Source organism: Onychomys torridus, chromosome 23, assembly GCF_903995425.1.
Source record: "Onychomys torridus chromosome 23, mOncTor1.1, whole genome shotgun sequence".
NCBI lineage: Eukaryota > Metazoa > Chordata > Mammalia > Rodentia > Cricetidae > Onychomys > Onychomys torridus.
The window spans coordinates 1281628-1308754 of record NC_050465.1 but is presented as its reverse complement, the minus strand read 5'-3'; the positions used below and the strand labels follow the sequence as shown (position 1 = coordinate 1308754).

The window sequence follows — 27127 nt, the reverse complement described above, 5'->3', positions numbered from 1 at the left end:
CACCATGAGTTTGTCCGGATACCAATGATTTTGAGCAGCAAACACTCTTTGTAAAGAAAAAGCAGAGGAGAAAAATGTTAGCATTCAGGTCCTTACACACCTTAATAACTTGCATTTGCATACCTTAAAACTTCTTAGACCCTAAAATGTTTTAAAACACCTTAGACCCTAAAACGTTTTTGTAGATCCTTAAGCTTTCATATCTTCACATAAACTCTACACCATAAAACACCTTCTTTCTATCTCATTCACCAGGAGATATGGGTGGCTGATTACTGAGGGCAGTCATTGTAGAGGGAGGTCCTTTAAATAAAGGGATAGTAAAAAGTTACATTGAAATTTGTTCTGTGAGTTTATCTCTTGTCTGAGTGTGGTAACAGGTTCATTGTGTCTAGACCTAGTAGAAGCTCTAGGAGAGAGAGAGGCCTGTGGCCCGCATTTTACACACAAAGAGAACTGAGGAGGCCTCTGAAGCCTTGGATGCTGCTGTTAAACTGACAAAGCCATCACTAGCCTCGTCATCAACATCATCAGAGCTCTGAGATGGATAAATTTTACCTGAGTAAGCAGAAGTGCAGACCAAGCACTTCTAAATCTATTAAAAATGACAGAGACTTATTGGTTACTGAGCTGGCATTTTACAGGTCCATTCTTTCTTCAAGAAGTGTGCCAAGGGTTGGGGATTTAGCTCAGTGGTAGAGTACTTGCCTAGCAAGCACAAGGCCCTGGGTTCGGTCCTCAGCTCTGACCAAAAAAAAACAAACAAACAAAAAAACCAAAAAAAAAACAAACAAACAAACAAACAAACAAAGAAGTGTGCCAAGGCTAACCTGCAGGGGGCCCTCCAGATATGCCTGCCCCTGCACCAACTCAGAGGACACCAACTGGGTGAGTACTGGCAGGTTGACTTCACCCACATGCCCACTTTACAAAAAACGCTCTGCTATCTCTTATCTCTTATTGACACCTTTACAGGATGGATGGAGGCGCTCCCCATCTCCAGAGAAACAGCAGATGTGATGACTCAGGTACTCCTGGAACTCATCATCCCCCAATTTGGCATGCAATCCCCTAAAGCTCCTGAGACATCAATGCTGGTACCACCTCTCCCGGCTCAAGTGGGCACCTTTTTAGGATGGATGTTCTGTCCAGCAACTGGGACCCTCTACTCTCTGGTTTTCCAAATCATCCCAATGAAGGACCTGCCTGCTCTTCTGCCTTGCTCATTCATCTTTGTCAGTACAACCAGGGAACATCTCTTACTGGCAATCTTACTGGCAATCTGGACTTTCCCCATTTCCCTTTCATAGGGCTGGTGATAATAACCTATTTTTTTCTCCTAGCAACTTGCTTTCTCTTTTTCCTCAAGAAACAGATCCCTGAGGCCTCCAGGACGGCAGTTAACTGAATGCTTCTTCACCCACACCTCTCTCTGAGCATGAGCCCACTGACTCCCGGTTCCGCCTCCCCACATCGTCCCATGCCAACAGAAAGTAGCCCGACTTGAACTAGCACCCATATATCCAAGAAGGTTGGGATATTCCATTGGAAGCTCCACCACAGCCTTCCTTCTCTCTCGCCAAACACTGACCTTCAGAAGGCCTGCTGAACTGCAGCTCCTCCCCTAGGGGCCCACCTCACTTCTCGGGGGACTTGAGAGTCACTGCAGAGTGCTTTGCTCATTAAATCTGGACTTTTAATTCTGCTTAATCTGGCTTATTGCTTCAGCAGAGAAACCTACTACCAGGGATACAAAACTACTCATCAAGCTACAGTGTCACATCTTGGCTGCTGCTGTGTCCTGCTAGGTCCCTGAGAGCTGGCCAGTGTAAAAGGCTAAATGCTAATGCCGGAAGTCCCTGGAGAGCTGTGTCCTGACACGCTCACCCTGCAAACTGCAGTTTCAGACATAGAAGACGTTTGTTCCTTTACTCTAGCAGTCTGAGCAGAGGCCAGGTGTCTGCGGGGTGAATCATCTTCCACCCATTGTCTGGTCCTCCTCCTCCTTTCATTTTTTATAAGAGCCACTACTTTCAGATAGGAAATAGCATCTTGTAGAGATTGTTGATTCACCCTATTATGTTCTGCACAGTCCTGAGAATCGACAATGACAGCCATACTTTCAGTTTTAAATGGGTGAATTTATTAAGTATGTAACAAGCCAAAGTACAAGAGTAAATCTAAAAACAAGAAAATATCATTAACCATGTGCTTGAAATATCCAGGGGGAATTGACTGGGGGAGTCCTGGGGTGGGAGGGGGTGGCAGAGCTCCCAGTGGAGTCCAGGGCAGAGCAGAATTAGCCTTTGGTGAGGTTTCTAGGTTGAAGAATAAATAGCAACAAAGAGTTAACATCATCAAATTGGATGCTCACAACAACCAATGGAAACTGTCTATGGAAACTGAGCAGTCAGCCACAGTTCCTGATTGAGTTTTCTCTCCATAGCTGAGCTCCCAGGGCTGAACTTCTGGCTACTCGTTCTCATTTTATATCACAGGATAAACAGTTGTTAAGTCTGTTGGAATGGTTCACCTTCTAGCTGTTCCCAAGCACAGTGTTTTCACTCTTGGCCTGTTTTGCTAGTTTCTCTGCTCAGTCACTAGGTTAGGGGGGCCAGGCCATCCTTAGAAAAGACGCTCTGGAGGACATTTGGAGACAAACATACTTAGGTTTAAAATGAGGAAAGGGTACAATCTTGCTTCCAGAGCCATCTTCTCAGTGGGCTCCCTCAGCACCTGACGGTTCATTATGGTGCACATTGCAAGCGTTAAGTTTTATTTAGGAAGATAATTGAATATAGAAATATAGAAAGTCAGAAGCAGAAGTGTGGCAGGGTGTTTACACAGGGTGTTTACACAGAAGCGCGGAGTGGACGGTAGGCTCTCTGAGCATTGTGCTGTTGATGGCTGGAGGGATGGATAGTGGAGAGAACAGAAAGAAAGGCCTATGTTAACAAGACAGTGTGCTTACACGGCTGAGGTGGTTTGCTTGCATCATTGATTGAAAAAATTATTTTGAAATTCTTCTCAAATAGGCTTCCTACTGAGACTCCAAGGTTGTTGAACTTGCTATTCTGAAAGAGAAGTAGGAAATCAGTGATAGCCATCGCTTGGTAAACTTGGCCAGCCAATCCCCGGAAAACCAGAACCTTGCTTAGACTGGTCCAAGTGGGGAGGTTTAACCCAGTTAAGAGGAGGTTGAGGTGGTGGTGTGGGGGTGGCTTCCAGATGGCTCAGTGGGTAAAGGCACCTGCTGCTAGGCAGACTGAGTTCAATCCCTGGGACCCACATGGTGGGAAGAGAACAGACTCCCGCAAGCTGTCCCCTGACCTCCATCTATGTACCTGAGCCGTGACCTGCACTGATCCACAAAGTAAATAAAGTGTAACCACTTTTTTAAAGAAATGCAACTTTATACAGTATATTTCATATATTTTACATGAAGCAAAGTTTTTGTGGTGTGAGATTTTTCCACTCCTACTGTGTTGGTGCTAGGTGAGAGAGAAATTAACGGGGTCATCCTTTTCCCTGCACTTTCTTTTTTGGTTTTTCGAGACAGGGTTTCTCTGTGTAGCTTTGCACCTTTCCTGGAACTCACTTGGTAGCCCAGGCTGGCCTCGAACTCACAGAGATCTGCCTGCCTCTGCCTCCCGAGTGCTGGGATCAAAGGTGTGCGCCACCACTGCCCGGCTTAATTTTTTTTTTTTTTTTGAGCACTTTTAAGCCCTTGGAAACTTATTAGGATACAGAAGGAGTTATGAAATTTGGAGAAGAGGCAGATGCTCAATGCAGCAACTTAAAACTGATATGCTAGTAGGGCAGTGGGGCGCACCCTTTTGTCCCCAGCCTGGGGAAGTGGAGGCGGGTGGATCTCTGAGTTCAAGACTGTTTGTGTCTACATAGCATGACCTTCCAAATGTGCCGGTCCTTTCAGCAAGCCGTCTTTGCCTAGTTAAAAATTAACTACAAGACTCTTAGGGCTCCAACTAGCCACCAACGGTGAACTGACAGAACGCTATTCATGTTAGGCTGAACACTAAGAAGGAGTAGGAGGCAAACTCAACGGCAGTGAATCAGTTAGCTGTAGCTCATCTCACACACTCACCCTGGATTTGGGCGCAAAGAACGGTCTTGACTACAGAGCTAAAATAAAAAAGTAACAGAGTGACATTAATTGTTCTTCCTAGGTTGATCAGAGACAATGGAGTACAGTTTTTACACCCCAAATTCATGTCACCTGGACAAAATGAAGTTTTCATGCCCACTTCATGCCTCAGTGGACCAAGACTCACGTGACAATTTCATTAGTACCTCCTTCCCCTTCTCAGTTGCCTACCTTGACCTCTGTCTGGTATTCCAGACTTGGGCTGTACTTTCTTTTCACTACAGCTCGCTTAGAATTCCTTCTGGTCTCCCCTCAGATCTTTGGGAAAGTGTTTTAAAGACATGTCCCCAATCTTAGGTCACCTCATCCAATGACTGGGGTATTTTCTAATTCTGTGGTACTTTTTAAAAGATTTACTGTTATTTATTATAATTATTATTAAAGTATTATTAATATTGTTATCCATCAGATGGAAGGTCAGAGCATCACTTAGCACTTCTCAGATAAGCTTCTTCTTAGATGGGAATCAACAGAGACTCAGGATTAGACAAGGTGTAGAGACTAACTTTGGAGCACTCAGCTCTAAATGGGATATCTTTATCAAACCCCTCCCCTCAGGGCTCAGGGGTCTATGTGGAGGTACAAAAACAGCATCTTCCAGACACAAGAGAGCTCACACACAAATGAACTGTTCAAACCAGACAAAACCCCACCACAGAGAAGAAGTAAACACAAAGTCACACCCCTACTCAAAAAGCTATTTGCAATTGGTACCTGCTGGGAAAGTGGATATCAGTTTTCTCCAATGGAGTATCACTGGGTATATCAACCTTTCCAGGACAGGCCCCATGCCTGGGAGTAGATGGTCAACATTAAACAGACCCTGTGGGTTTTTGTTCTTTTGTGTGTGTGTGTGTGTGTGTGTGTGTGTGTGTGTGTGTGCTCACTCTTTGTATTGTTTTACTATCTTTTGTCTTGGTTTGTTTGTCTGATTTTTAGTTTGTTTTTATTTTTATTTTTTTGCTTTTTGCTTTTTTTTTTGAGAGGGAGAGATTCTGAAGTCAAGTGGATTGGGAGGTGGGGATGATCTGGGAAGAGTTGGGGGAAGGGAAAGAATATGGTGAAAATGTATGAAAACAAAATTTTAAAATAGAAAATTAATTAATTAAAATATACTCACTATTATTATTATTATTATTGCTATTATTATTTTGAATGCCGTTTATTGAAGGAGGGAGGAGGTCTTAAATACAGGCTTACGACAGCCATTGCAGTACATTGAGCTCCATAGAGACAGCGCAGGGCAAGCGAGAGCCGGACGGGCACTGGGTGACTCTGTGCCTCACGGAGGAAAATCAACTAAACACGGGCAAAGGAGATCCCAAGAAGCCGAGAGGCAAAATGTCCTCATATGCATTCTTTGTGCAAACTTGCGGGGAGGAACACAAGAAGAAGCACCCGGATACTTCTGTCAACTTCTCAGAGTTCTCCAAGAAGTGCTCAGAAAGGTGGGAGACCATGTCTGCTAAAGAAAAGCAGAAATCTGAAGACATGGCAAAGGCTGACAAGGCTCGTTATGAAAGAAATGAAAACCTACATCCCCCCCAAAGGGGAGACCAACAAGAAGTTCAAGGACCCTAGTGCACCCAAGAGGCCTCCTTCGGCCTTCTTCTTGTTCTGTTCTGAGTATCGCCCCAAAATCAAAGGAGAGCACCCCGGCTTGTCCATCGGGGACATTGCAAAGAAGCTGGGGGAGATGTGGAACAACACCACTGCGGAGGACAAGCAGCCCTGCGAGAAGAAGGCTGCCGAGCTGAAGGAGAAGTATGAGAAGGATATTGCTGCCTACAGAGCTAAAGGAAAACCCGATGCGGCCAAGAAGGGGGTCTCAAGGCTGAAAAGAGCAAGAAAAAGCAGGAAGAGGAAGATGAGGAGGAGGAGGAAGAGGAGGAAGAAGAGGAGGAGGAAGAGGAGGAAGAAGAAGATGATGAATAAGTTGGTTCTAGCGCAGTTTTTTTCTTGTCTATAAAGCATTTAACCCCCTGTACACAACTCACACCTTTTAAAGAAAAAAATTGAAATGTAAGGCTGTGTAAGATTTGTTTTTAAACTGTACAGTGTCTTTTTTTGTATAGTGAACACACTACCGAATGTGTCTTTAGCTAGCCCTGTCCTGGTGGTATTTTCAATAGCCGCTAACCTCGCCTGGTCCAGTCTGGGCTTGTAAACTGGCATGGAAATTTAAAGCAGGTTCTTGTTGGTGCACAGCAGAAATTAGTTATATATGGGGACGGTAGGGTTTTGTTTTTGTTTTTGTTTTGTTTTATTTATTTTTCATCTTCAGTTGTCTCTGATGCAGCTCATACGAAGATAATTGTTGTTCTCTTAACTGAATACCACTCTGGAATTGCAAAAAAAATTGCAGCTGTTTTGTTGACATTCTGAATGTTTCTAAGTAAATACAATTTTTTTTTTTATTTAAAAAAAAATACAGGCTTACAGCACAATGGGTGAACCCCGGATGGCAGAAGTTCACTTCTGATTTTTTTTTAAATTTTTTTTTTTTTAAGCTGAGGATCGAACCCCAGGCCTTGCACTTGCTCTACCACTAAGCTAAGTCCCCAACCCTGCTTCTGATCTTTTACAATCTTGCATCTAAGCTGTTAACGCCCAATATGCTGGATACATAGACAAGGAGCTTCCCTTAAACATTCAGGAGTGTGGAAACTCACTATTATTGTTGTTACTAATGTGTGCTTGTTTGAGACAGAGTCTCATTGTGTAGCCCTGACCAGCCTAGAACTTGCTTCTTCTTCTTCTTCTTCTTCTTCTTCTTCTTCTTCTTCTTCTTCTTCTTCTTCTTCTTTTTTTTTTTTTTTTAATTTAAACTAGAACTTGCTTTGTAGATCAGGCTGGCCTTAAATTCACAGAGATCTGCCTGCCTCTGCCTTTGGTGCTTTTATTATTTTTAAGCATTTGTTCTTATGTGTGGTGTGTACATGTGAGTGCAGGTGTCTGAGGAGTTAAGGAGAGGGTGATGAATTTCCTGGTGAGCCCCCTGATGTGGGTGCAGGGAACCATACTCTGTTCCTTTCTGAGAGCTGTAAGTGCTCTTAACTACTGAGCCATCTCTCCAGCCCTGGGCAAGAATTTTTTGCCCCAGCATTAGGACATTTAGATACTAAGAAATTTGAGGTTTTGCAATGTGAGAAGTCTGATTTTCTCTCTTTATAGATGAAAAAACGCTGGCTGTCTTTAAAATACACTTCTGTTCCCTGCCACACTGAGCAGCTCTGTAGCCTGTTGCTCTCCGTGGGTGAAAGTCAACTGTCCAGCAGTGAGCTTTCAGAGGTCCTATGTGAGTCACAGTTAATTTCTCCTCCTGCAGTATGGGGCTTTCCGAATCCCTGCTCAAATTTGACATGTAGAGGCTTGCCCCATGGTGAGGGCAGTTAGAGCATCAACCTGCCGGGAGAAAGTGAGAAAAAGCGACTCAATTCGAAGAGAAACAGAAAGCAGAGGCTCTTACTTTATAGATTATGCTGTGGTTCTGAAAGATGCGGCGCATGTCCTCCACAAAACGTTGTACTGAAAGGTATGCCTTCTTATTCAGCCTGTACTTGATTTTGCCTAGCCACATGTGCTCCCGGAGCTCTGGAAAATCCTCTCTCCTCTGTTGAGGGAAACACATAGTCAGCATAGTCCTGAGTTGGCCTCCCTTCCACACACTCCCATGGATTCTGAATGTGTATCTCTACTACCTCTAACTCACAGGGTGAAATCCTAACCCCTGGTACACTGGAACTAAGAAGTAAAGCCTTTACCATTAGGTTATGAAGGTGCAGCCCCTGGGAGTGGGATCGGCGCCTTATTAAGACTCTGGGAAAGCTCTTTCCATCTCTTTTCACCATATGAGGGAGCAGTCAGAAGTGAGCCGCCTGCATCCCTAAAGACTTTTAGCCAGTTTTGGTGGCACACACCTTTATCTCAGCATTTGGGAGGCAGAGGCAAGTGAATCTCTGGGAGTTTGAGGCCAGTCTGGTTACATAGTGAGTTCCAGGCCAGACGAGATACACAGTGATACTCTGTCTCAAATAAAGAAGTCAAAAGCCCTCACCACAACCCAGTGGTTTTTTTGCACCTTGGCTTCAGACTGTCAGTCTCCAGAACCATAAGAAACAAATATATATTGTATATACTGCCTCAGTCAGTGGTAATTTGCTATGCATGGCTACCTGCACAAAAATGCCCATCAACAGGCAAAGAGAAAGACAGTTTGTCTGGGAATAAGATCACAAGATTTAAGTTGGTTGTTGTTACTCACTTTCTTTGGTTTGGGGACAAAAAAGCGACTTTTTGAGTGGCAGTAGATGCTCAAGAGAAGCAGCTCACATTTCTGCAAAAGACGAAAGACAATTCTAAACGGAAGGTGACTGAGAGAGAAAAGGCCTGCTTAAATTCCAAGGTACAACAAATGACTCCCAGACCTTGACCTCCTTGAGACAAATATGAAATGCAGCTACTCTCTGGAGTATGAATTTTACTATTGGGTCACATGATCAAAAGCACATCACGATTTACCTTGGGGTTCTGTTTCTCACCATCTGTGAGACTGTTCCTTCTGCCAACCCAAAAGAGGGGCCTTCAACTTCACACTGACTCACCAGCTGCTCCTCAGGCAACATCTTCCTCTTCAGGACCTCCGATTCCTTATAACATGCTTGATTTTCTTGGCGCCTTAACTGTTCCTTTATCTTGCAGAATACACAACTCCACGGGCCACTGAGAGGTCAAGCATAAAGTGAACCACCCTCCATTCCTGTGGCTGATAAAGACCTCTTTTTTCAAGAATGGCAAGTGGTTTCCACCTTGCATTTAACTTCACTCTTGGAGGACATTGTATGGGAGCTTCGTGTGGGTTTGATATGCAGAGATAACCCCTTCTATCAATAGTGAATAGTCAAATGAGGTGGTACCCAGAGAAGTGATGAATTCCTATTGATCTCAAAACTAGAAATTTCCATCTGAGTACTTGGAGCTTGACAACAAGCCATGTTTGATCATAACAGTGAATTTGGTGCCTTAAGCACAGGAGTCTTGAACCTTGATGAGCCAATTAGATGAGAGTTACAATCAGGAGATCAAAAAGCAACTCTTGCTTCTCAGTCTTGCTAAATAAGCATAGCAAAAGCTACAAGTGTCCTTTCATTTGACATTGCTGGGTCTTCAGCTAGAATCTGTGTTATGGAAACTTATTGGAAAGGAAATTTACTGATGGTGTCAATATTTTCCATTTTACCCCACATGCTGGCTAATTTTATATCAACTTGAGTCCATGGAAGAGGAAAACCTCATTTGGGGAAGTGCCCCGGCTAGATTGGCCTTGTCAAAAAGCCTATGGTGCAGTTTCTTGGTTGATGATTGATGTGGGAGTGTCACCCCTGGGCAGGTGGTCCTGGGTGCTATAAGAAAACAGGCTGAACAAGCCAGGAGAAGCAAGCTAGTAAGTAGCACCACTCCATGCCTCTGCATCTGTCCCTGCCTCCAGGTTCCTGCCCTGACTTCTCTGGATGGTGGATTACAGACTGTTAGATAAAAAAGTCTTTCTTTCCAAAGTTGTTCTTGGTTGTGGTATTTTATCACAGCAATAAAAACTTGACTAAGGAACCCTAAGTTTCATTCATTTCAATGACCCTTCTTACCAATACCGGCTCTTCTTGTCCCTTTAGTGTTTTTTCAAGGCACCCATTACAAAATGCAGAGTGAAAGAGCTGATTCATTTTGTGCCTTGGTAGCTTGTCTAACTAGTCAGAAGAAAATCCTCTGAGATGGTGCCCTGGGAGCAGTGGGTGGTCTTAGGACTCCCGTCACCAGAGGGCGGTGCTCTCTTAGAGGATTTCAGGTAGAGATCAGTCCCTAGGGCACAGTAGTTCCATCCATTTACAGAACTCATCCAATCCCTTCTCAACCAGTTGGAATCTCTGCATACTATCTACATACTACTACATAATACTATCTCTGCCCAGAGACACAGATAAAGCAAAGGAGTGCTTTGGTGGGGTTAGGGGTGGGGTGCTGACACACAGAACTTACAGTTCTGATGCAGGGCTCTACAACCCAGAACAACTAGTTTGGTAGAATGCTGAGGTGGATTTCTAAAGGCTTGACACAGCCCAGCTTTAGCAACTTTGCAATTCGGTAGCGGGGAAGAGGAATACACGGTTAAAACCAACAACCACAACATGGTGCTATTACCCCAGTGGAACACATAGGCGAGATGGAGTGACACTTCTCTCTGTTAGCCACTTTCAAGGCCTTTATTTCCATTACTTTTCTGCTATGAGTGCTGAGAAGCAGCTCTGGATTCTTTCGTTTTGACACTAATGTTCTTGTTCCTATTGTATCAAGACACTCCAACTGGAGACAGCAACCCAGCAGAGCGTGTGTGTGTGTGTGTGTGTGTGTGTGTGTGTGTGTGTGTGTGTGTGTTTGTGGTGTAGAAAGGAAGTGTGCCCTGAGGAGGAAGGGCCAGGGGGCAGAACTGTCTTACTAACCTCTTGTCTTCCACAGGTGGGATGTGGCATTTCTTATGATAGAATTTTCCACAAATAGCACAATGGCACAATCTCCTTCCTCGGCGGCACACTGTACACTGTTTTGAATTTTTCAGCTACAAGAAGAAATGTTGCAAACATCATCAAGAGCAGTCTGAGCCCAGAATGCTAGAACATGTCGCCTTTGCCTAAACCATGGTGACCCAGAAATCTCTTTACTCCAACGTATATTTCAAATACTTATTTTATGTGCGTGTTCCTGAGTGTATATAATGCACCACTTGTATGCAGGTGCCTGCAGTGGCCAGAAGTGGGAATCATACCCCTGGCCTTGAATTTGCAGGTGGTTGTAAGTGGCCATGTGGGTGCTGGGATCAAATCTGGGTCCTCTGGGAGAGCAGTGCAGTACTCTTAACTATTTATGTGTCTTTCCAGCTCCTCTCCTCAAAATATTGACTAGTATTGAACAGAGATTTTAGAAGAAGGCATTCTGGATGCCTTGAAGTGAAGTATGAAATGAAGTTCAGGGAATTGCCAGGATATGTCAGACTAGAAAGGTTTACATTGTGCAAACAGCCACTCTGACGTGGAAATAACAAACACCATGGTAGTAACAAGAGATGAACTAAAGATAACCTGACAGATTTATTACCCAGGTAAGTCTAACTCCAATATAATGTCGTATTTGGCTTAATTAATTAATTATTAGTTAATTTCATCATTATCATTTTTTTTTCTTTGAGAGCGGGGCTCATGTAGCCAGGGCTAGCTTGGGTTCTGGTTCTCCTGACTCAGTTTCCAAGGTGACATTTCTAATATTCAAGGAATGTGGTCAGGGAGCCTCCTAGGGTTGAAGAGCTGGTTGTACTGTTAGAATGTGGGATTCCTTGGGTTCTGTCCTGTATCCTCCATTCATTGCATTTGCCTCAACATCCACAGCCCCTCCCACGGCCCCGCCCACGGCCCCGCCCACGGCCACTCCCACGGCCACTCCTCTGGTCTTTCAGGTCTGTACTCGGTCTTGTTTTGAGCCTCCAGCTTTCACTTTTGGCTTCTCTAGGGAGGTCTTTGTCGTTCTGTGATAATGCCCATGTTCCTCCTTTACAATGATCCTCTGACCTCCCATCAGGTGAAGCCGGGATGTGAACCCTGACTCACCCCTGCCCTTCCTTGTCTCAGATACCCAGCTTTACACCAGTCATGCTCACCCTGAGTTTTAAGTCTCACCTCATGCTTGTGCTTGTGTAGGGCCAGTAGTAGGAATCTTAGATGTTCTTATTAATGAAATCAAACCTGAGGCCAGTTATTGGGATGAATGCTGGAAGATCAGAGAAGCAGAACAAGCCACAGCTTCCTCACCTCGTCAGTTCCTCAGCTAGTCTTGTTTCCTCAGACTGCAAGCTTCTGTGTCCTCATCCCAAGGGCTCTCAACTGAACTGTGCTGCTCCAAAGCCTGAATGCTAAACCAGCCAAATGCTTAACTAACTTAGTTCCTGGTCCTCACACCTTATATACCTTTCTGCTTTCTGCTATCACTCCCTGGGATTAAAGGCTGGATTTCTGGGATTAAAGGCTGTGTCACCATGCCTAGGTGTTTCTAAAGTGGCCTTGAACTCAGAGATCGGCTAGCTCTGCCTGCCAAGTGCTGGGATTAAAGGCGTGCACCACCACGGCCCAACTTCTGCTATGGCTTGCTCTGACCCATTTTCTAGCCACCATTTCTGGGCTCTGTATCTAGTGGCTGTCTGTTCTCTGACCCCAGATAAATTTATTAGGGTGCACAATATATTGGGGAACACAATACCACCACAAGGGCCTGATGCTATTGGGGTGCAGAATTCCTTACTCATGACATCACCGGCAAAGGAAAACCTCTAACAAGTCAGGGCTGAAGTGAATAAAATAATATGTGGTTTCTCTCTTCACCCAGACATTTACTATGACACAAGAACTACACACATTGTTCGAATTCTAGGCTTAAAACATGAAGCTGGTCCATGGGATCTCTTTCTATAGGGATATTGAATGGCCCATGAGGGACAAGTTTGGAGGCATCTGTCTCCAACAGGGTCCCACGGCAGGGAAACAGTCTTTACTTTCTATAATAGCAGGTGAGACTATGTTTGCTGAACGCCATTTTCAGGCTGCTGGGTCAAGATTTCTGAGTCATTTACTAAAAACTCTGCAAGTGAGCATTGAGAAAGAGCAGTTCAAAGGCAAATCTACATAGTATCCCATTGTCTAGAAACCTGGAAGCCTGGGGTTTATCTTTTCAAAGTGGGTGTAGAACCCAGGCCCAGGTAGTCACTGTACCATTGAGGTACATCTCCATATACCTCCAGCCCCCTTTTAGTGGCACTCCCTCCGTGGTGCTGGAGTTCGAACCCAGGGCCTTGGACTGTGATAGACAAGCACTCTACCACTAGGCAAACACTGTACCACTGAGCCATGCCCTTGCCCCTTTGGTTTTTTGGTTTCTTTTAATTTTATATGTATGGGTGTTTTGCTTGCATGCATGTCTATGCATCACTTGAGCCTGGGGCCCACAGAGGACAGAAAAAGAAGCCAGATTCCCTGGAATTAGAATTACAGATGCTTGCAAGCCACCATGTGGATGCTAGGTTTTGAACCTTGGTCCTTGGAAGAGCAGCCAGTGTTCTTAACCACTGAGCCTTTCTCCAAACCCCCTTTTTTAAAACTAGAAATTTGTTTTCTTATTTAGTTGTGGTGATATTTGTAATCTAAGAAATAAAGTTTTCCTGAAGATCAGAGGACAGAGCCAGCCATAGAGTCAGCCATAGAGGCCAGGCAGTGGTGGCATACATCTTTAACCCCAGCACTAGGAAGGTTGAGACAGGAAGTGATATGACTGGGCAAAGAAAGGAATATAAGGCGAGAATAGACATGAATTCACTTCCTTGCAGAGGCTCTATCAGGCTGATGAGTTGGTGAGGTAAGAGCTTTCAGCTTTCACCCTGATATGTGGCTCTAGGTTTTTAATATAAGACTATTTAGGATTTGTGCAATATTTAGTAGTAATCATCAACATATTATAGACTAAAATCACTCATGGGATTAAAGAAAATTCCCAAGCTTGAGATTGTAGTTTAATGGTAGAATGTTCAGTCTAGCACGAATGAGGCCCTAGGTTTGTCCTTAACACAAAGGAAGAAAACAAAACAAGCGTCTAGGATCCCATCAACATCAATTTCAATTCACCCAGTCTGGGCTGGAGCCAAGCACTGGATGCTTAAACATTCTGAGGGGTTCTAATGCACAGCCACCAGGTGAGATCTCTGCATCCTAAGCAGTGGTCCATAGACCAGAAAGCTCAGCATCTGCCTCAGTCATCCAATGAGTTATCCAGACTCTAGAGATGAGAGCTGAATATCTTGTCTTAGCAAAGGAACAAAAGAAAAGAAGTTGGTTGTATCTAAATCTGGTACCTTCAGAAGTCAGAAGAAGGCATTGGTAGTCCTGGGACTGGAGTTACAGATAGATGTGAGCTACCATGTGAATGCTGGGAATAAACCTGGGTCTTTTGGAAGAGCAGCTAGTTTTCTTAATCATTGAGCCATCTTTTCAGCTCCTAGGTTTTTAAATTACATTTTATTTATGTATGTGTGTAGATACTCATGGGACACTCAGGTAGAGAGCAAAGGACACATTTTGGGAACTTGTTTTCTCTTTCCAGCACGTGATTCCTGGGGGACTGAACTCAGGTCATCAGGTTTGGAAGCAAGTACCTTTACCTCCTAAGCCATATCGTCAGTCTGTTGTTTATTTTTAAGGATTGTTCCCACCTCAATCTCAAATGTTTTAATGTTAAATAGAGCACTGACATTTTATATTGTATAATATTTTAAAATATCAGCCACAACAATATCATATTATAAAACCCATTTTTATCATCATCAGTGAATTTAACAACTATAACGTGACAGAGATGGACAACTAACAATTTGTGGATGATGGCCTTAGACATCATAGCAGAAGGTCACGAGGCAGTTACCTTTTTCTTTGTTCGCTGTAGATTTTGTGGGTTTTCCTTCTGAAAGACAGAAAAGATCACTCATGTGATGACTCCCAAGGTTTGTTCCCATCTCTATCTCAAATATTTTGATGTTCAAAGAAGCCTTGACTTCTTTCTTACACTGGGTAAAACTCAACTATGTGAGCACCATAGAATAAATTCAAATTTGGTCATAATTTGTAGACAATAGGCTCAGACATCACAACAGGAAATCTTGGGATAAATACCTTTCTCTTTTTCCTTGGTGGGTCTGGTAGATGCTTTTTCTGAAAGACAGAGAGGTTAATGATGGTTTGGGTCTTTGTTTTTACTATGCGAGCAAGGTATTTCTAACTGCCTTCTAGGTATTTCTGTCTGGATGTACCATTGTTAAATACAAAGTGTCTTCATGGAAATTACTCCCCATGTTCCCCATAGTGAGTCAAGGAAACATTTAGACCTCCTTGTCTGGCCTGGTGATTTTCACGGTGAGCTCAGACAAGGCTGCCTCTTGAGCGCTCACAGCTTCCTGACACCCTGAGGGCTGGTTTTTTATGCTCTTTGTTCCCCATGCAGAAAGCCCCGTTCTACACTTTGTCAGAACAGTCTTCCTTTATGACCCAGCTCAGTGAAGACTGTTCTGTGACATGGTTTTAAATCTGAAACCCAGAAATAGCCATCCCACCCCTTAGCTACAGCATCATTTCCTGCAAACACCTCTCTTCACAGTAGTAACTGCAGGTAGGGTATGAAGGTTTAGCTTTCTCCTATACTCCCCATGACTTTAGATGTAGTTTAGTCTATACTGCAGGTAGGGTATGAAGGTTTAGCTTTCTCCTATACTCCCCATGACCTTAGATGCAGTTTAGTCTATACTCCATGAACAAACGTTTTGCTTTATTGTGAGAATGACACAGGGAAAGGCCATCTGAGATTTGTGACAGAAAGATCAGTGTACCTTAAGTCAAAAGAAATAGATTCAGCTACCAGGGAAACCTCCTGATTTTCCCAATTCAGGGGGCTGATATAAATGAAAAGCAAAGAACTTATTTCAAAATACAATTTCAAAATTATTTTTCTTTTATGTGATGATATTTTGTGTATGCTCTAACAAATAAAGCTTGCCTGAACCAGCCACTAGTTAGCCTTAAGAGGCCACAAAGTGGGCCGGAGAGATGGCTCAGAGGTTAAGAGCACTGACTGCTCTTCCAGAGGTCCTGAGTTCAATTCCCAGCAACCACATGGTGGCTCAAACCATCTGTAATGAGATCTGGTGCCCTCTTCTGGCCTGCAGTCATACATGCTGTATACGCAATAAATAAATAAATCCTAAAAAAAAAAAAAAAAAAAAGAGGCCACCAAGTGGTGGCACACATGCCTTTAATCCCAGCACTAGGGACGTCAAGACAGAAAGTGATATGACTGGGTGGGGAGAGGAATATAAGGCAGGAGGAGACAGAGTCAGTCCCTTTGGGCTGAGCATTTCATAGAGGTAAGAACTAGTGGCTGGCTGCTCTGCTTCTCTGATCTTTCAGCTTTCACCCTGATAGCTGACTCTGGGTTTTATTAATAAGACCAATTAGGGTTCATGCTACACTTTTATTTCGGGGTAGATGGAGTTGAGTCAGGTCTCACTCTGTAACCTGTCCTGGAACTCATTACAGAGTCTAGGCCAGCATCAAGCTCTGAACAATCTCCCTGCCTCAGTCTCCCAAGTGCCATGATTACAGGTGTGGCCCACCACACTCAGCTGTTCAAGAACAAGTGTGAGATGACCAACTGGAAGAAGTCTGCTAGAACATTCTGTCACTCAGGCATCCACATGGTGCATTGTTTTCAGATACATAATCACCTATTATTTTCATCACTGGCAATCCAAGTTTAAATTATATTTAAATTTGATTTAAATTACATACATGCTACCAAATTGTATGCAACTAGTTAATGGTAAAGGTCACAGTCTTCTACCATCCAAAGGATCCAAGTTAATGCATTTAACAGGATTAAGCTGTAAAACAAGCCAGCCGAGGTAACACCTGAGTTACTGGCAACAACCCATGTCATGTAACCTGGCGAGGAAGAATCGTAGTGGTATTGTGGACACAGACATTCTGCCAACATCTGGTACCAGTGAATTATGACAGTGAAATCCTTGGTTGAAGCTACCAGTTACACAGAGAGGGCTTCTAATCTGTTGTTTTACCCCAGAATAATTGAAGGTACATGTCACATAGAAGCTTTAGATATACCATCTTACCAGGAACCATGGCAGCTATCCTCCCCCAGAATACCTTTATCAGCTCTTTCAGGGTCCATCCATAGCAACGTATGCTTTGCCTCCAGTTCTTGGATTTTTCACGGTTTCCTTTGATTTCAAACTGCCTGGGGGTGAACCATTGACCAGTCTCACTCTGTATACTCTTCTCATGGATACCTGTAAGACCAAGACAGACTGAGCCGCCAGCTTCGAAAACACCTGCTCTTAGCCTGTCATCATCCTGGACCTGGGGCTCAGGTTTAGTCTCAGGAGGGCGTGCATTTTCCTCTCAGTCACCAGGGGCTACACATTTAACCTGTTAGGCAAGGACAGAGAATGACTACCACTGACATTACCCTTTATGCTTTCTCTAAAAATAATTCATTTCTTTCATGTGTATTGGTGTTTTGTCTGCATATGCATCTGTGCACAACATCTGTGCTTACTGCCTACAGAAGCCAGAAAAGGGCATTGGATCTCCTGAGACTGTAGCTATAGATGGTTGTGAGCCACTCGGTGGTTGCTGGGAATTGAACCTGGGTCCCCTGGAGGAGCAGCCAGTGCACTTAACCACAGAGGCATCTCTCCATCCTTTAACATTATTATCTTTAAAAACATTCTACTGTAATATTGAAAGATTAAAAAAAAAAAAAAAAAGGAATGGCCTTAAAACATGACCAGGATTCTTGCTCTTCCATATACTGTGACCCAGTATAGGACCAACTTGCATTTCAGAAAGGTGAGTGAGGGCAGAAAATTCTCCACTGGGCTCTTGTAAGTCCAGCCTTGAGGAAGCTGTCATTATAGCTACTTGTACAACATTACTCTTCCAGGTCATGAGAGCTGACTATTTCTCATCTTTTAGACTCATGGCTAGTTGATGTTAAAAGTGATTTTGGAAATGTTATCTACAGGGAATAGCTAAATTACATATAGGCGGTAGGGTCCTAGGGAAAGCACTTATTTGTTGATTAAAAAGAACTATATTGGGGCTAAGGAGGTGGTTCAGTGGTTAAAAATACTTGCTGCTTTTGCAGAAGACCCAGGTTCAGTTCTCAGAACTCCCATGGTGGCTCACAGCCATCTGTAACTCCAGTTCTGATGACCTCTTCTGGTCTCCATGGCCACCAGGCACACTCAGTGCACTACAGACATATATGCAGCCAAATGCTTGTAGTCAGTAAATCAAAACAAATCTTAAAAGAACTGTGCTGTAGAAAGGAAGGTCAGTCATGATAGGGAACCAGTGGTGCTGTGCTTTAACAATTCTAATTTTTACAATATTTTATGTCTAGTATCTTTTTTTTTATGGCAATGTGGTAAGACAAGTTTTGTTCTCATTTCTTAAAAGGGGAAGTTTGGTGTTGGAGAGCCTGATGCAGACGACAGCGAAACTGACTTGTGGTTTAGCTATGGTTTGAGTGCCTCCCCTGCCCAGGGTTCATAGATTGAAAACCTGGTCCTTGACATGGTGGTGTGTGAGGTGGTACTAGACCATTGAAGGCGCTGCCTTTGCGGGGGGGATTAAGATAGTTGTCATGGACCCCTTCACTGTCTGGCTTCCTGTCTTAGGATGTGTCATGCCCCTGCCGTGATGCCACCTGCCATCAGTCTCTCAAATATGAGGCTGCCTCATCAAGACCTTGTAGCCTCTAAATCTGTAAGTTACATAGAGTAGCCTGACTTGAATACTTCAATAGAGCAAAGAACACTGGACTGATAATACACCAAGAAAGCTGAAGTTTGAGTGTGCTCAAAGTCTAATTCAAAATCCTGTATTCTTTCTTACTTAGCTTCAAGTTTGACAGAAGTTACAGGTAACGGACCCACAAAGGTTCATTCTGACTTTCTCAGGCACATACATTTCCCATCCAGGTGTGTTAGAGCTTACTCTGGTATGAGATGCTAAATAGGCATCTTATCGGCTTTTTTCACAGGGTGCAGGGGAGGTAGCCTGATAGGCTAGGGATGTATACACAAAACTACAGCTCAGTGAAAAAGCATTTGCCTCACATGTGCAAGGCCCGGGGTTTAATCCCAGTACTGTAAGAAAGAGAAAAAGAAAAAAAAAAATACGGAAAATGCCCTCATTCCTGCTGTCTCTCTGGGGTCTGGTGTAGAAATGAACTAGCACAGCAGGCCCGAGACTCTTCCTGAGAAATGCCGTCCGGCACAGTCAGCCTTCGGCGGAGTCTGAGAAAGTGGCTTTGGGGAGAGTCTCTGTTACTCCCAGAAACACAAGAATAACTTTCCACCCCGAAACTATTTACAAACAGTTCATTTCACACACAAAACCTTTTTTTCCTTGTGGGTATCTGGATTTAGTGTATGCCTGGACTTGGGCAGCCCCTTAGAAGAAAACCTTTCACGTTTCTGCTGCTGAGGTAATTAATGGCACCCTATGTGCCCCACTAGGAGAGTAATATCAGGAGCTTCTGGCTCCTCTGGACTTGTCCTCTCATGCCCTCTTCTCGTCATTTACAAGGCCTCACAACCTTTCACTTCAGTAACGGGGTAACATTGCCTATATCCTGAGTCCCACAAACTAGATATGGGATGAGGTACCCCCAACACAGGTGCCCACTCCCTACACAGTGCCACTGTCCAGGTGAAGAGCACAGATCTGGAAACTCACCTTGCTGATATTTCTCCTTATACAGAGTCCCCGTAGCATTACCACAGGTCACTGGAAGCTCAGGACGGTTAAAATCCACATTTCTTTGTCTGGGAATTCTCCGGCCTGCATGGACACATTTCACTTTATTTTAGAACTATGCACGGCCTTTCCTCCACCCACTTTGGTATCTTGTTTCTGCAACTAAACATGCATTGTGTTTTCCCATGGATTAGTTATACATGAGGGTATTTCTTTTGTGAATGATTAGATGCCTATAGATAACAACATGCTCTGCTTCCAACCTCTGAACTCCTGCGTAGTGACTGGAGATGTGTGTGGCAGAATCCCAAACTTGTAGCTCTCAAACTTGGCCATGGTGGCCACTGTACAGTGACTTTCCTACACATATTTTGAAGAGATAGCTTTCATTATATAATGGCTTTGGATTCTGTAGATGGGAAAAATAACTCTCAAATTTTGTTCTGCTGTTGGAGGCATCTACTTTAGAAGGGGGCGCCCAGTGAGGTGGTTTTACCGCTCACCTTTCATCTGATTAGCTGTCTTTTTCCTTTCCTCAGCCTGCCTGAGGACTCAGGCAGTAGCTCTAGAAGATTCTGCAGGTGGTAGAGGAGCCATGCATAACACTTTAGTGGTGTGTGTGTTAGAAACAGAAAGCCATGAGGGCATTTATGTTTAAACAGATGGTGCTTATGTGGATATCTGATGTAAGTCAGCTAACACATGGCTGACACTGGACAAGATGGGAAGACTTGGTGCAGGGGGCGACAATGAGTTAGCACAAAATGGCCGAAACCAGATACCTGGAGACCCCAAGGTAAATAGTGATGCCATCTGTTAGGTAATCAGATCTGGCAGAGTGCTACTTTTCATGGTTCTGTATAATTATGGCCTTGAGGTCTCTTTTACCAGCTTGCCTACTTGGGTGTGTGTGTCTATCTGCAGGCCTGTGTGCCTACCTCCACTCAGCCTGCCTGCCTGGATGCCAGCACATGCCTGGGTGCCTGCTGATGTCTGCCTGCCTAGCAGCCTCAGTGCTGGTGAATAAAGTATGTCTCATTTGCCTGCAGCTTGTCAAAAATCTCTCCAACCTCCCAGCCTTCCAAGATCATTCCCATTTCCTGGCATCAGATCTCAGATCTCAGAGTGTGTGGGATTCAATTCCATTGAACCAGACACTGAAGGCCTGAAAATGAACTTCCACAGGATTTGTTTGCTCTGCCTTTCCAGCCAGTTAAGGGATCCATCAAAGACACTGTGGAGCTGGGATGGGGTAGAGCATCCCACAATTGCTTCAGAGCAGTCTATCAAAACAATATTGGCCCAGTAGGGCACTCAACTTAGTTTACCTGAAACCCTGTCATATCCTTTTTTTTTTTTTTTTTAATGTGTATGGGTGTTTTGCCTGCATGTACGTCTGTGTGAGGGTGTCAGATCTCAGAGTTACAGACAGTTATGAGCTGCCATGTGGGTGCTGGGAATTGAACCTGGGTCCTCTGAAAGAGCAGTCAGTGCTCTTAACCGCTGAGCCATCTCTCCAGCCCCTCCTTTGTCACATCTTTACAGATAAATAAATTGAGTTAGAAAAGGACAAGTGTCAGGCTAAAGTCACATAGGATTAGGAATTAGAACACAGGTCTCATATTACCATCAAGGGTTGTGTGTTTCTGTGGCTTTCTGTGTGGGCAAGTAAAAGGTATGCTAAATATCATGTGGGTCACATACTTTATTTCCTCCCTCAAGAACCATCAGCACATAGAGACGCATGTGGCTCTGGGTCCCTCCCAAATCAACTAACTAAGCAATGGAATGGGAGTTATCAGCAATCTGTCATTCTGCTGAAACTCACCAATGCTGGTGATGCTCTTAAGATCTGGAACTGATTTCAACAGCCAATGAAGAAAACTAGCTTGTCACTCCCTGCACAAAGTGCAGAATAAGAAGTCAATTGCTTCATCAACTTTTGTTGTAGCACTTCTGACAAGCTGTGGACCCACCCTAGGTGCCCACCAGCAGAGGAATAGGTAAAAAAACTGATTTATGTACACAGTGGAATTTCTTTCAGCTGTAAATAGAAAATCAAAATAATGCCATTTGCAGGAAAATGGATACAACCAAAGATCATCAGATTAGGCAAATTAAATGAGTCTCAGAAAGACTAAGGTGTGTTGCTCTCATCTGTGGGTCTTGAGAATTCATACAGAGACACAGAGTTATATGTACAGATGACATGAATGTAGGGGCAAAACTGTCCAGGAGACAAGGGGACCAACAGGAATGGGGGTGGCTGGCCATGGGTCCTGTGGAATATGTTCAAAGAATGCTTATTTACATGCATGGAAATAACCTATGTGACACAGTAGAATACATTAAAATGAAAAAAAAATTAGGGCCAGGATGGTGGCATGAGCCTTTAATCCCAGCACCCAGAAAGTAGAGCCAGGTGGATCTCTACAAGTTCAAGACTGGTTTATATAGGGTATTCCAGGCCAGCCAGGGTGGCATAGTGAGACCTTGCCTCAAAAACATTTTTAAAATATTCTTATTCATTAAAAGTTGATAAATCACATTTTTCTTTACCTCTTTTTCTGCTTCTTTGTGAAGAAGAGTTGATATGTCTCACTGCGAAAGCAACTGAGAAGATAACACACGTCTCTTATTTACACATCACATCGCAAGCAACATTTTACAAAAACACCACTTAAAACGATCTTTCCTGAAGTCTGTTTAGTACTTCCTGAAAACTATCGGCATCTAGATCAGAAGTCAGGAACATTTCCTATAAAGGCCTAGACAGTAAACATCCAAGGTTTTGTGGTCCATAATTTCCTTTGTGATTCTTCAGTTTTTCAGTCATATTAGGAAGCATCCACAGACTACATGTAAATAAAAGGGTGTGTTCTAGTACAACTTTATTCATAAATAACTGGCAAGTGAAGTTTTTTCCTCTGGGCTATAGTTTGCTGACTTCTGATCTAGATTTAATTACAAAGGTGATAATTAGTAAGGTTTATTTGTTGACTAGATATCACACACACATACCACACAACAAGTCACTTCATAAGCATTATTAAGACTATAATGGCCAAATCTTTTTAAGTGATAAAGTTGGGGAACATAGATGCCTGATGTTCCGCCTCAGTCTGTGCCCACAAGGCATCATCACAAGGCCATACTTTAGGCAGTGCAAACCCAGGAAGCGGGGACCTCCTCGATATACGTGGTCAGAAGTGTCCCTTCCTCTGAGCAGGTTGTGTCTAGATTGGACTGGGAAAGAATCTTGTCTTAGTGAGATGTAAGGCAGTCTTGAGATCAATGCTATTTCATTTTTTGGGTCTTGATCATAACAGTTACTCATCCTATAAAAATCCTATTGAGGGGTTGGGGATTTAGCTCAGTGGTAGAGCACTTGCCTTGCAAGTACAAGGCCCTGGGTTCGAGCCTCAGCTCCAAACAAAAAAAAAAAATCCTACTGAGATATAAATGGCCCCATGAAACATCTATTGATTGATTGATACAAGGTTTCACTGTGTAGCCCAGGTTGGCCTCAAACTTGCAATCCTCCTGCCTCTGCCATTGCTTCCTCAGTCCTGAGATTTGCATATGTGAGTCACATGCCCAGGCATTTTTGATGAGTAACATCTCAAGAGCTGGAGTGTTATGCCTCACAACTCGTTACCCTTAGTGAGATAAATAAGACACTATGGAGATATAAGGAATGAGAGCTTCCCAGCCTTGCACAAAAGAAGTACCACCTTGGTTTTTCATACTAAGGGTTTCAAGAAGCAGGTAAAATAGGAGGAAACGGACATGTCAAGGACACAGATAAACCTCTCTTACCACCTTGTTTAACCCCAAGAACAAATTTCTCTTAATTGATCAGTCATTGGACCAAGTTTGGTGATAGCTGTGTGGTGGGTGGGGGTGATAGGCTATCCACACTGGGGTCAGGGGGAGTGCTCAGTGCGAGACACCATCATTCATGATGCTGAAGTCCTAGAGAGGCCCAGGGAAAACTCCCCACTTCCTCCTTCCTTCCCTCCACCCTATGGTCTCATACGGAGCCACCTGTGCTCTGTCTGCTCTTTCCATTCATACAAAGCAACCAAACTGGAGCTTGGTCTCGGCCGCAGCCTCAAGGTGCGCCACAGCAGCCACTGCCCCGCTGCGGGCTCCGCTTTCAGCGCCTCTCTGTTGAGACATTCTTGGACTTGTGGGCTAGCTGGTCCTTCCATCAATCAAAACCAATGGAAGACAAATAAAGAAACAAAACAGTGTTTTACTCTCTCTCAGACCACATGTGTTAAAGCGCTGGGTCTGGCTCCTGCTCCCTGCTGCTACACTGCATTTGGGAAATGCCTGGGTGAAGTAGGACTTGACTATTCTTGGCTCTTTTTTTTTTAAGCTTCAAATGATTTATTTATTTTTATTTTATATGCATGGGTATTTTGCCTGCATGAATGTCTGTGTAAGGGTGTTGGATCTCCTGGAGGCAGAGTTTCAGGTAGTTGTAAGCTGCCATGTGGGTGCTGGGAATTGAACAACCAGTGCTCTTAACTGCTGAGCCATCTCTTCAGCCCAGCTCATCTAGTCTTAATAGCCATTTAATAATACTAAAACTGTATACCCATCATTTAAAATAATAATGCAGTTATAATTACCACATGCTTTTAAAACAATTTTGTTAATACTATTAATCATTCTAAGGGAGAGAGGTCATCAGGGTATGAGTCTTGGACTTTCTCAGAGTATCAGGATGTCTGGATGTCTATGAACAATGTAATAGGATCCCAAATCCTGGCTCAGGACTCTTGTCTAAGCATGCTGCACAGAGCATAGGAGGGGGCAGGGAGTGTGGTCCTGCCAGCATCAACCTCCCTACTCCAGGCCTCCGAAGAGAGGCTGCATTTCTTTTCTGTCTCCTTTGGTTGTTGCTGTTTATTTGTTGAGATAGGCTCTCACTTTATAGCCCTGCTGGCTTGGGGCTCAGTGTGTAGCCCAGGAGAGAGAGTGCATTTCCCCTGAACATAATTGTTCATATTTCCGTCAAGTCAAACCAAAGGTCTGATATAACCAACACAGAAGACAGGTCTCTGGGTAAATCAGAAAATGAGAGACTATCAGACTCATGCATCATATAAAGATGAAAGTTTTGCTAGAGGGGGTCAGTGGCGGCTGGTGAGTAGGCTGAGTCAGCAAGGGAATTTATGAAGAAATGTGATTCCTGTAGCTTGGAAGGAACTTTGTAGATGGGAACTTCATGGGTGCATTTGGGAGATCTGCTGCCCGAAGTGACAGTACTGGGCTGTTGATGTTCTAGAAGGACCATTTGATAAGTCTTAATTTCAAAGCAGCCAGTCACTATCGACCTTAAGCTCTGCTTCTGCTGAACTAAGTAGGAAATTTATGACCACACATGTACACACATATGCACACACACACACATATAATGAGATAGCAGGTTGCATGGAGGAAGAGGAGGAAGGAGATGGAGGGAGAGGCAGGAAGGGAGGCAGGAAAGGAGGGAGGGAGGGAGAGATAATGAACACTTATTCTAGAATAACAATTTGATAATTTGTCATATTTGGGCCAGAGACTGGCTAAGGGGAGACTGTGGTCTCAGTGGGGGCAGACTTCTCTCTCCTCTGTGCTCAATTCACGTCTTCATAGCAGTTTTCTGTGGCTGGAAGGGAAGCTCAGACAAGCTGCAGAATCACTTGCACAGGTGACTTGTGGCTTAGGGGACACATGTGATAACGGGGCAGAAGTGAGGTCTAAGGAGCTGCCCTGGACAGCTGTGCAGGCCTTGCAATGGACGACAACAAGACTAGCCTCTCCCCCTACTCTTCTAGTCAGTTACACCCAGGAGCCATGGAAGAGGCTCCACAGGCTGGAGAGGTGGCTATCCGTGGTGCTTACCAAGTTGCAGGGACAGTTATAGACTGTGAAGTCACCCAAAGAGCTGGGTTGGCCTTGACAGAAGCCAATCTAATGTGTCATTTAAGTTTACAGATGAGTCCAACTGAGGCAGAAGGGAAAAGTGCCAGGCTCAAGTCTGCACAGTGACCTCCTGGGGTTGATCCAGAGGCGGGGCAGCTGTATCATTTGTCACGCACACATGTTCATTCTGTTTTGCTTTATGGCTATTTCTGCCATTGAAAGTTCAGCAGAGGCTGTAGCAGCCTTGTCTGACCACAGAGGCAGCACGTCACTTGCTTGTAGGGCTGTCATTTTTTATCCCTTTCCCCAACACACTTTGGAAACTGACTAAATTGGGTATGTGTCTCAACAGTTACCATGGCTACAACCAGCAGTCACAGAAGATTTGTTTTCAGAAGTATGTAATAAAAAGAATGAAAACTTAGTATTGAAAATGTATTGTGTTTTGTTTTAACCTTTTCTCCAGTTTGTTTTCAGTGGCATTTTGATGTTCCGCATTGAGTATTTTCCGTGTCTGTCTCTCTTTTTCCCTGAGAAAATAGAAGACAAAAACAAAACCAGATACTTCTAAAAGGTTACAATGTACATAATAGTGCTTTTCAGACTTCCCGGTGTTACTATAACTTGTAAAAAGTCTAGTACATAGTAAAAACCATACAGACCATAGCTTTGTAATTGCCAAGTCTTAGTTATTTAACCTGTTGTGCTGGCATTATGTCAACTTGATGCAAGCTGGAGTCATCAGAGAGGAGAGAACCTCGATTGAGAAAATGCCTTCATAAGATCAGGCTGTAGACAAGCCCATAGGGCATTTTCTTAATTAGTGATTAATGTGAGAGGGCCCCGCCCATTATGGGTGGGGCTGTCCCTGGGCTGGTGGTCCTGGGTTCTGTAAGAAAGTAGACAAATCAAGCTACAATGAACAAGCCAGAAAGCAGCACCCTCCATGGCCTCTGCATCAGCTCCTGGCTCCAGGTTCCTGCCCTCACTGCTTTTGTTGATGAACTGAAACTTTTTCCCTGCAGGTCGGTGACCTTCTTTATAAGCCTAGTTACCAGTCCTTATCCTTACAAACTTCGTCATCTTTCTTTGTGTGAAAATATCCTAGCAATCTCAGATTAGGCCATGGCTTCTTCAAGAAGTCTGAGAAGCAAATCCATAAGGGCAATACATGCACATCACGGGAAGATGAAATCGACCCCTCGGAAGTGTGATTGAGGAGTGAAGATACAAGCAAATGGAGGTTCACAAGTTCGAGACCAACCTGGGCTACACAGGCAGGCTTGTCTGAAGGGGAGCGAAGAAACAACATGGAAATTCTCACTTAACTATTGAGAGACTTGTTCATGTTTTGGAATGAGCTTAAGATAAGAAAAAAAGGGTGAGGTATCTTAGGCTTAAACAGCATGTATGAGAGGTAGTCATAGAAAAATAAATCTATCTATCTATCTATCTATCTATCTATCTATCTATCTATCTATCTATCTATTTATCTATCATCTCCATTACCTATCTACCCACCTGTCTACTACCTACCTATCATCTGTCATCTATTTCACCATTTTAGGTGAAATCCTTTTTGGGCCTTTTTCTATTTTCTGTCAGTAAAACTGAGCTTTTCTTG

General features: G+C 43.8%; 1 protein-coding gene and 1 pseudogene across 1 annotated transcript in view; one reads left to right on the top strand and one right to left on the bottom strand.

Moving 5' to 3' along the window:
- Positions 1–2144: 2144 nt before the first annotated feature.
- LOC118573353 (nuclear autoantigen Sp-100-like) overlaps positions 2145–27127 on the bottom strand; it is a 77071-nt gene continuing 52088 nt past the window's right edge. Inside the window, exons 16-26 of the mRNA XM_036173650.1 lie at positions 25959–26033; positions 22144–22197; positions 19564–19668; positions 16963–17105; positions 14920–14958; positions 14672–14710; positions 10660–10775; positions 8770–8887; positions 8430–8501; positions 7635–7778; positions 2145–3074 (exon numbers count right to left, since the gene is read on the bottom strand). Coding sequence (XP_036029543.1) covers positions 2946–3074; positions 7635–7778; positions 8430–8501; positions 8770–8887; positions 10660–10775; positions 14672–14710; positions 14920–14958; positions 16963–17105; positions 19564–19668; positions 22144–22197; positions 25959–26033 — 1034 coding nt within the window. The 3' untranslated portion in view covers positions 2145–2945. The remainder of the gene's footprint in view (positions 3075–7634; positions 7779–8429; positions 8502–8769; positions 8888–10659; positions 10776–14671; positions 14711–14919; positions 14959–16962; positions 17106–19563; positions 19669–22143; positions 22198–25958; positions 26034–27127) is intronic.
- On the top strand, positions 4575–6100 carry LOC118573095 (annotated as a pseudogene).